Below are 10,331 nucleotides of genomic sequence, written 5' to 3' on the forward strand. Positions count from 1 at the left end.
GGCTCATCAGAAAGGATAGGCAACCATTCTGAGTAAGGAGCAAATAAAAACAAAACAAACGGGCTGCAAACAACTGGGAAGCTACAAATTCTTCCAACCACAACCATCTCAAAGATATCAAAGTAAGAAGGAAAATCCATCAATAATTGTCTCAGTTACACGCTGATAAACTGTTAGAGTCAGCAACAGGACAGATTGGAGATTGGGAATTCGGAGACCTTGATAATCAGATCAGGAAAATCAAAGGGGTCCACATCTCATTCACTTAACCTGGAAAAGAGAGAGAAAGCAATGACGCAGATATTTATGATCAGGGACTTTCAGATATAATGTTTATTCAATGGCACACTTAGAGATTTCACAAAACATATTGGGCTGCTTGGCGTGAGAAAGTTGTGATTATTCTCACCTTCACCAGAGTGACGGCAGCGCTGTAGAAAATACTCAGGAAGAACAAGGTGATGAACGTGGAAGCAGTTGTCCAGATGTTGCTGTTATCATCCTCATAGTCTTCAATCCAAGTGCGATCTATTGAATCTATGAATATAAAGCCGAGAGAACGCATTTAGATTGTTTATTGATCCAGATCGATATATCTGCATCCAAGTCATGTAATTGGAGACCATTACATCTTCATAAAGCAGTCACGTATTTCTCAATGTGACTCTTATCTGTATCTATTAGTGCGTTATTGACTCTCAGCAAGAAATTACAAATACTAACTGCACATGTTCTTTCTTCATTGTCCATGTCAGAACGTTTTAAATGATTTTTCTTTTCATCTATTATTTAAGGATATTATTATTTGAGGAATGCTTATTACGAATGATGATTTTAATTATATCATTATATTTTAAATATAGGCTGTGACAGCACTTTAGTTGAAAATTGTGGCCATCACTGAATAAAAGTTCAAATGTGATTCTCATCTTTTATATTGGTGACCAATTGCTTGGCAAATCATGAATATAAGTGACATCACAGTCAGGACATTGCTTCATATTTTAGTTTGTAGGATCTGTATATTTAGGAATAAGTTTTTGTACGTGTGCCCCTTAATTTATTTGATCTCCTGCTTGATATGTTTGGTTTCCCTTTAATGTTTGTGTATGTGGTTATGGGAGTCTCTTACTTCACTCTTGCCCATGTTGGAGTCTGTGCATGAATAAACATATTCCTGTTCCTTTACTGCTGGTGTGCTCATGTGTTTGTGCAACTAAATTTAGGTCTTTTCCCAGTGTGTAGGCATCATCATGCTAATATGCCACTTCGTTGCTGCCTATGCTTATCTTGTAATGTCTTTCTGAGTGTTCACTTTTCATTAGTGCTATCTAAAATATGTGATTATGTGTCTGTTTCAGATCCTACCGAAACTAGGTTATTTTCATGTTTATGCTTAATAAATGTTAGCATGCAATGTTATGTTTTGATGGATGTTTATATTTATATGATGATGTTTGCTTGTGTGGCAATCTTTCCCAAACCATCTCCTGATAAGCTTGTTTGTGCTATTGTTTGTGGATGCTTGCTGATCCTTGTGCCCATTATCCTTATTTAATAAACGCCCCTCTATTTGTTCATCTATGCACTTGTGTGCCTGCATGTGAGACTCTGAATTTGTGTGTGCGTGTGATATTGTATATATGCTGATCAATGTGGTTTAAAAATAACTAATTAAGCTACCTCTGTCATCGTATGTTTGTGATTCTGAAAATGGGAAAATAATGATATTAATGTTTATCTCTGTGCACTTACGTGCCTGTGTGAGTTGACATGTGGGAGAACATTTTTCGGAATTTGTATCTGTGTGTTCATGTGTGTATGTCTGTACGCATTGTGCTGTATGAATGTATATGTATTCATGCCCATTTGTGTGTTACCGTGTGTCGATGTTTCTCATGGTTATGTGTGAGTACTCCTGTTCATTTGTGCAAATGATTTTCTTTCGGTGTATGTGAGTTTTTGTATGAGCTTAGCTGAGTGTTCAAGTACCACTTGCATGTGTGGCTCTGTGCGAGTATGCATGTGTGACATCTTATCTATATGCACATTTGAGTGTGCACATAAATATGTGTTTCGGTCAGAGCCCGTATATGTGTCATTACGTGTGTATTTGCGATCATCTCTCTGCATCTGTTCTTATACCAGACTGCAATTTTCATTATTCTAATTTATTGTTCTAATTTTAATGCATTGCCCATAATTAGATTTGACCTTGGTGTTGCAGGAAACATTTCCCATCGTCGTGCTGAGGTAACCGTTTTATGAGCAACTCTTCTGTTGCAGTGATAGAACTTCTGTCTCTGAGAGAAAAGGCGTGAGTTCAAATCCCCACTGCCCCAGAGATAACATTTCTGAATATGTTTATTAGAAAATGTCTACTTGTTTCTGTATGTGAAACAAAATGATATCAGGTATTCGAATACCAGAATTGATCCCATGTGCTCCAGAAAACTGAGACAAAACTATGGAATTCAAACTGGGACGATGCAAACACCAGTTTTGGATTATGGGAATCAATGTTAATCATTTGTTAACAGAGCCAAGTGTGTCTAACATGCTTCAAAGGTATTGTTTTGCATGGAAATGTTAAATCTTTGGACAGTAAGCAAGAAGCTGACTGTCCCTGTTAGCAACTGGGTTACATTACAGAGGACATCTACCATGAAAACTCTGCACAGGGAGCAAGAGGACAGACCATTCATCGTTCCCCTCCCCTCTGCTCCACAACAACTTATCTGTTGACTCTCTTTGGTGTGAAAGTGAAGATACATTCTGTCAACTCATCCACTGGCGCAAGATCCCTGGCAGTTCAACAGAATCAAAGGTTACATTCAAACTGTTCTGCACTCTTTACGATTGGTATGTTCCAATCAAATTTAATTTTAAAGTGTCTTAAATTTACATTTCCAATTGGTGCAATTTGGCAGTTTAAAACTGACATGAATTTTGTAAGAATGCCCAATCGGGGGAATCAAAAAGACCAAGTTCAAAACTCGTGCCCTACTCTTGAAATAAAATGGACATTGTCAGATTTTGTCACAGAGGGATTTAGGATGGATAACATCCTTGGCGGAATCCTGCAATGAGTGAGCTTTACTCTATCTCTGACCCAGGGTGTATCTGAGCAGAGAACATTAACTGCACAAGACACTCGTTCTAGACCTGTTAATAATCCACTTTAACTACACAGATGCAATGTAAGTCAGAGTGAGAAACAACTAATTCAGTATTTAACTCACAACTGGAGGAAAAAAAAAACACTTCATTACTTCTGTTGAATTATTAAATGCAACTTTGAGATTTTTATTGACATGAATTAACAGTGTCCATCAGTGCAAGTGAAATGTTTACAAAACTCGGTTTACCGCTGGATCTATCGACTGTTCTGTTGATGATCTTCAATGGAATCGCTTCATGTCCCACCACACAGGAGTAAGAAGCACCGTTGGCCCACTCCTCCGCTGTAATGGATAACAGGCTGTAGATAAAGAAGGAGGTGTTGTCACTCTCCGCCATCACCTCGGTGTTCTTGTCGTTACTGGGATTCACCGGCTTGTCATTGTTTGTCCACTTGACGAAGATCTCTCGGGGGGAGAAACCTCTCACTAAACAGGTGAGGGAGAGAAACCTCTGAGCGGAGATTTCTTCTGTTGGTGGCAGGAGGACCGACACTGATGGCTCCAGCGGATTAATCACTGCAGAATATTTGAGACAAATATAAATCAACCAAAAAAATCCTGAACCGATATCACAATTTCGCTAAATATTAAAATACGCCATGTTTAATTTGGGATTTATTCACTTTCGTTTTTTTAACGGAGCAGTATGGTACACATACTGTTCATTAAAAAAAGGAAAGTTTAATGTGAAAGTTGTCTCCATGTTTCCAGCCCACAACGAGGACATTCTGGCCATTTGTCATTGCTGATGGTGGCGTCACAACTCAGGCTTCTTCCCACCTTATCTGACTTAATCAGAATACAATATCCTTTGGTCCATCTTTTTCTTAATCAGCTACTCAGCTATCCTGCCTTCAGATGCATAATTAATGCCCCCAACGGTGTTTGCTCATTACCAATAAAAGCCTGACATTGATGTAACTGGATCTGGATTACACATGGGATCTTTTGTGCTTTAATCTCACCGCTCACCTTTCTTCTTGTGGATGGAGTCTCTCAGCGGAGTCGGTAGATTCTGATGGTACACCACACATTCAAAATTAACGCCACTCAGCCAGGCTTCAGTAGAAATGTCTAATTTGCTGACCACGCTGTCGGGATTCTGTCCAGGCTGGTCAGCAATCTCTGATTTCAGAGGCTTCTTTTCTTGTCTCCATGTCACGTTGACTCCAGCAGGAAGATTGGACACAATGCAGGTTAACGTCACCGTCGCCTCCAGTAAGACTTGTTCTACTGCCGGTGGGAGGATTTTAACGGTGTTAGGGTGGCACTCGGTATCTTCTTTGAAACAAAAATCAAAGTCAATGAAAAATGCCCCTTTCTGATACAAACAGCCAATCTTCAGATTACTCCTTCACAGGGTGAAGACACCACCTCCAAAATGGCAACTCCAACTATTCTGAAACGATGCTTACTATTGTTGATGTATTTTGATCTGTGAAACATTTGTGATTACCGAGGACATACCCTGTGTAATTATTCCGAAAGAACACTGGCTTTGTAACAAGTGAAACCTGTGAAAAAAGTAAAATCATCGAAGATACCATCATGTAACCCATGGAATTATCTTTCTTTCGGAGTTTGTCTCTCACTTAAGACCATCCATTGATACTTGTGACAAGAGTAATCTGAATATAATGAGTTCATTTCCATGTTCATAACCTTTAGGTGCAAGTGCTGCTGGTCACACTGACTGCCAAATCACATCCCAAATTTTGGACAGATTATAATAAATAATAATTATTCTCTTTGCAGAGTTCTAAAGTGTTACAGGAGCAGTGAACAGCCATGGAAATTCTGTTCATTATATTTAACATGATTAAAAATACTTTGCGTTATTGGTGTGATGTCATTCTCTAATTTATGTCATTGTTCCTCGTGGGCTGTGTTTGGAATAGATCTGAAAACAAGACATTGAGTACAGCATTGGATATCGAGAAGGACACCCATCTCCTTAAATCTTTCCCTCCATTCAGTTAGTTCATAACTGGTCTGTACTTTCACTTTATTTACCAAGCTGCATTTTTTAATTTCTTCATATAGCAGGAGAGAAAAAAAACAAACAAAAGCGTCTTAAATTAATCTACAAACGCGATGGAAATGTCACTAATTTTATAGACATCCACTACTCACTGTGTAAACATCGCCACCCCAAACAGGCTAAATCAGCCTGTCTCGAGTTCCTAGTTCATTCATCCCTATTGTAGCATTCCCACCAGAATTTATTCTCCTGCCTCATCCACTAATTACAGAGAGCATCTTAAAGAAGCTCAGTGAGATCTCATTTATCCCAGTTCATCAAATGTGATAGCCACTTGGTCTGTGGTCTGATCCCATAAATGAAGTTAAAGAGCTCAGTACCAGATAACAATCGATGTCGTACAATGTCCAACCAACAGGTCATTCCTGAGCAGGGAATGAAGCATTGAACGCATTTTGATTTATTTTCAAGTAAGGATCACTGCATATGTTAACCACGTCAATTTGATAGAGCATCAGAATAAGGCTGTTCGGCCAATCCAGAGTTTAGATCAGAATGATGCTTGAAAAGCACAGCAGGTCAGGCAGCATCCGACGAGCAGGAAAATCGACATTTCAGGCTAAAGCCATTCTCCTGCCTTCTCCCCGTACTAAACAAGAGCCGATCTATCTCTGGCTTGAATACACACAATGGCCTGGTCTCTACAGCCCTCTGCAGCAACATGTTCCACAGACTCATCACCCTCTGGCTGAAGAAACCCTCCCCATCTCAGTTCTAAACGGTGCCCCTTTGACCCTGAGACTGTGCCCTTGGGTCCTACTCTCGCCTACCAGTCAAAGCATCAATTCCACATTCACTCGACCTCAGTCTCTCAGTATTTCCTATGTTTCAATCAGATATCTCTCCAATATCCCCCTCCACCCCAAACTTATCCTTGAAGCAGCTACCAGGCAAGCATTCAGCACTCTGAATGCCTCTCCCAGCATGGTCAGGCAACAAACTATTTTACAAAGCTCACTGTCTAAGTATCTATCTGCAACAGAGAGGAAACATGCTTTTCTGACTTGCCTAAAGGTTGAATTATGAGCAATGCTAATGTAACACTCAAACTGAAATGAGATACGTGGCATGTTGGGAAACGAGAAGCTGTACCGTGCTGTTTCCTACGCCTGATAAATTAGTGTGTTTGATTCACATCAGAGTTCAGAGTGATTTGTAGCTCTCTCAGTATGTGAATCTTACCCTGGAGTGCGGTGATGTTTTTACTTTGAATGTTCTCTCCATGAGTGACCTGGCAGGTATAGACCGCACTGTTGTACCATTCACCATAAGGGACCATCAGCCGACTCGTCAACGAGAAGTTCCCGTTCGCCTCACACACGGGAGACGTGAAGAAGCCAGAATCCAAGGGTCGGCCATTTTTCAACCAACTCACGGAGATTGACTTCGGATGGAACTCGATGATTGAACAGACGACGGTTGCAAACTTGCTGCTTGCGATTTCTTCACTGGAGCTCACAGTTAGGAGAAGGGTTGGTTGGAGAATATCTGGACCTTTAGGAAACACATCGCATATATTATCCAACGAATTTCATAACAAATACAATCAGTTCTCATATATCAAGGTTTCTTGTGGTTAATGTATACAGGAATCATAATTGTGCAGAGTGCTGGAGAAGCTGGGATTCACATAGAAAGATCAGCAGGACAATGTGAAAGGCTAAACTTAGAGGACACAGCAAGGGAGTCAAGGAGGCACAGAAACTATAGGCTGGTAACAACGTTGCTATAGGGAGATAGCAACGTTGGATGGTATTCGTTTTAATGACAGAGTCTGATGAACAAGGCAGACGAATTACTGGCATAAATGAAGAAATGATGTCGTTGCTATCACGGAGACATATTGAGAGCCGGGCAGGAGGAGCTATTCAATATTCCAGGATTTAGTGCCTTCAGACAAGACAGGGAAAGATAGAAAATGATGGGGGCGGGGGTGTGCGGTACAGAATGTTGTTTCTGTTGCAATTCTGACAAGAGTATTTTAGGCTGTAAAGAGAAATGAAATCATGGATACCTCCTTGAACAAAGGCAAATGGACAGTACTTCAAAACCAAAACACAGCAAACATAAGTATTGGGAGAGCACGATAGACCTTACTATTGGTCCTAAATACCAAGTGCGAATACATTGGCAAATTTCAGAGACATGTAAATTAAATAGGGGAATGAGTAACGAGGTTTTTCACTTCCTCAGCATAGGCTTGGATATTCATTTTGTCAAAAATTTAGAGGGAGCACAATTCTGAAAATGCCTCCAGGAGAATATTTGAACAAAGTATGTGTTTAATACAGAGAATTTTAATCCAGACCTTGCAAGAGAGGGGTGAACCGGAACTTAACTTTAGGGAATGAAGTCGACTCAGTGGGTAAAACATCAATGGTGGAGCACTTTGCAGACAGTGATCGTAAATCAGTTGGATTTCAGATTGTACTGCAAAGGAATAGAAATTGGCCCAAAGTTCTGAAAAGGGGAAGGACAATTTTAGTAAGATCAGGTAATGACTTGACCAGAGTGGACTGGAAGCTGACACTTATTGGTAAATCTGAGTTAGAGCAGTGTGACACATTTAAGAAAGAGATAGGAAAATCACAGGGAGGGCATTTCCCAGGAAACCACTGCGTGGGACCAAGAATGCAGCGGGCTCTGGACACCAAAGGGCATGGAGGGGGAGATAAAGAGAAACAAGGGAGGCTTCTGGTCTATACTGAAATCTCAAAACAATAGAAACTAATATGGAGTACAGAACGTGCAAGGGGGAGTTTGAAAGACAAAGGAATTAGAAGAGCAAAAGGGACCATGAGAAAATAATAGCAGTCAAAATAAAGGAAAATATTTTTAAAATTTACAGACTTATTCATAATAAAAGAATTATTCGGGAAACAGTATTGCCCATTAAGTGTTATTATTGGAGTGGAGCCGGAGGATTAGTTTGTGGTCAAAACGAATGTGTTGTGTCAGTGTTCACTAGTTAGAGTGACAATGTGGGGACAGACATCATGGAGGGGTGTTGTGATGTACTTTCAGAAATTAGGAGACATGACGTGATGTTCTGTGTTGTCTTGCTGAATGAAAAGTGGTTATATTTCCAGGGCAGATGAAAAGTATACCAAGCGGTTGAGCGATGCAAAGGATGAAATAGTTGGGTTGCTGACAATAATTTAGAATTCCCGTCTGGCCACAGCAGTTGTGCCAAGTGAGTGCAGATCAGCCAACATTGCACTGTTATGCAGGACGAAGGAAGGGATAAATAATGAAAACATAGATCTGTCAAGCTAGTCTCAGTGGTAAGGAAACTATTGAGAAGTGAAATTAGTTTTCATTTGGAAGATAAATCAACAATTTTCAGCACGGTTCTATTGAGAGGAAGTCATGTGTAACAATTTGATTGTAGTTTTCATAGAGATAACTCGATGTCCAGATGATAGCAATAATCAGAGCCAATGGGATCCGAGGTAATTTGACAGATTGGATCTAGAACTGGCTGAGTGATGGGAGCAGGGGATAATAGTCATCGGGTGTCTGCGTGACTGGAAATCTATGTCTCCTGGTGTTCTGTAGGGATTGGTGTTGATTTCCGTGCTATTTCTCTTACATACCAATGATTGAGACTCAAAGTTAGGAGGATTAACCAGTGAATTCACAGATTAAATGAAAACCGTCATGTTGGTAAGTCATGAGCATAATGGCTTTAGATTGCAGGAGGATATAAAAGGGTTGGTTGTATGTGAAGAGAAAAGTTGCAAATGGAAATTATTCTGAATAAATGTAAGTTGATGTAATTCGGCAGAAGAATCTGTGAGGTATGACGTTTTGAATGGTGGAACCCTGGAAAGGCCTGAGGATCTTTGGTGCATGTACCCACCGATCCCTTATAGTACTGTGTCGTCTGGATAAATAGGCTAAGAAAGTGGGAGGATATTTGCTTTTATTAGCCTAGACATTGACAATGAAGAGTGGTGAGATGATACTGGAACTTAATAAAACACTGGGTAGGCCATACTGAAGCGTTGTGTGCATGTTATCGAAGCAATGTGATTACACTGAAGGCAGTATTGATGAGATTTGCCAGGATCTTGCCTGGGTTGGAGGGTTTTAGTTATGAAACTAGTTTAGATAGACAGGGGTTTTCCTTGGAGCAGAGGAGAATTAGGAAGAAGATTATCATGATATCTAGAATTATTTTAGGCATAGACAGGGTAAACTGGATGAAACCTTTCCCCTTGATGGAGAAATCAATGCCTCAGGGGCACAGGGCGAAGGTAAGGCCAGGAGCTTCCAAGTGGATATCAGGGGAAAACAAAATCAAACAGAGGGTGGTGTTAGCCTGGAGCTCAGCACCTATAAATCATGTAGAGACTGAGCCCCTCATTATAAGTATGAAGTATCCTTGCAAGGGCAAGTCACACAAGGCAATGGATCGTGTGCTGGCACATGAGACTGGAATAGTTAGGTGGCTGTTATTGATAGGCGTGAATTGGATGGATCAAAGGGCCTTTTTCCTGTGCTGTATAAGGTGATTCTGTGAAAACGGTTATAAATAATGCCTTATTCATGTTAATCACAGATGATCTGTTTACCTCAGTTCCCACAACACGTACCTGGACATGGCATTACTTTGCTCTTGTGTGTCCCGCTGTGTTGAACCTCACAGTAGATTTTGCTGGGGCAATCTATCGCTAACTCGGGCAGGGTTAACTGGCTGCTCAGGGTGTAGGTTCCCTTCTTGTTTCTCACTGATGGGTAAGTCTTCAATCCAGTCGTGATTAGCTCCCCACCTTTCTTCCAGGTTACCTTGGTGACGTCAGGGGAATAGTCCATCGCCAAACAACCAAAGATCACAGAACCGGTGTTGTGCTCCTGACAGGAGGAGACCAGGCCATAAAGCGTGGGGGGAGACGGTGTCTCCACAATAGAATGACCAATTGAGCATGTTAGTTTCTGTTAATTTGACCTTATCAGTTACTCAAATGTATCCTCAGCTGTAAAGTTTGCCAGTATGCTCCCGCTGAAGTCTACAGCATAACTGGGGTTTAGTTTTGTTTCCTACCAGTTGCTGATCATGATCATTGGTTCCCTCTTTAGAAACCTGCCCTCGACCTTGACCATTA

General features: G+C 40.6%; 1 gene segment (V, D, J or C); it reads right to left on the reverse strand.

Annotated features, from left to right (window-relative positions):
- Positions 1-261: 261 nt before the first annotated feature.
- Positions 262-10,122, reverse strand: LOC148139542 (Ig heavy chain C region, membrane-bound form-like). The segment is given in 6 exon segments: positions 262-270; positions 410-537; positions 3,369-3,698; positions 4,155-4,463; positions 6,406-6,717; positions 9,822-10,122. Coding segments are annotated over 6 exon segments (1,308 nt in total).
- Positions 10,123-10,331: the final 209 nt, after the last annotated feature.

Source organism: Chiloscyllium plagiosum, unplaced genomic scaffold, assembly GCF_037043375.1.
Source record: "Chiloscyllium plagiosum isolate Xiang-an unplaced genomic scaffold, Cpla_swu_hap1 HiC_scaffold_38, whole genome shotgun sequence".
NCBI classification, from domain to species: Eukaryota; Metazoa; Chordata; class Chondrichthyes; order Orectolobiformes; family Hemiscylliidae; genus Chiloscyllium; species Chiloscyllium plagiosum.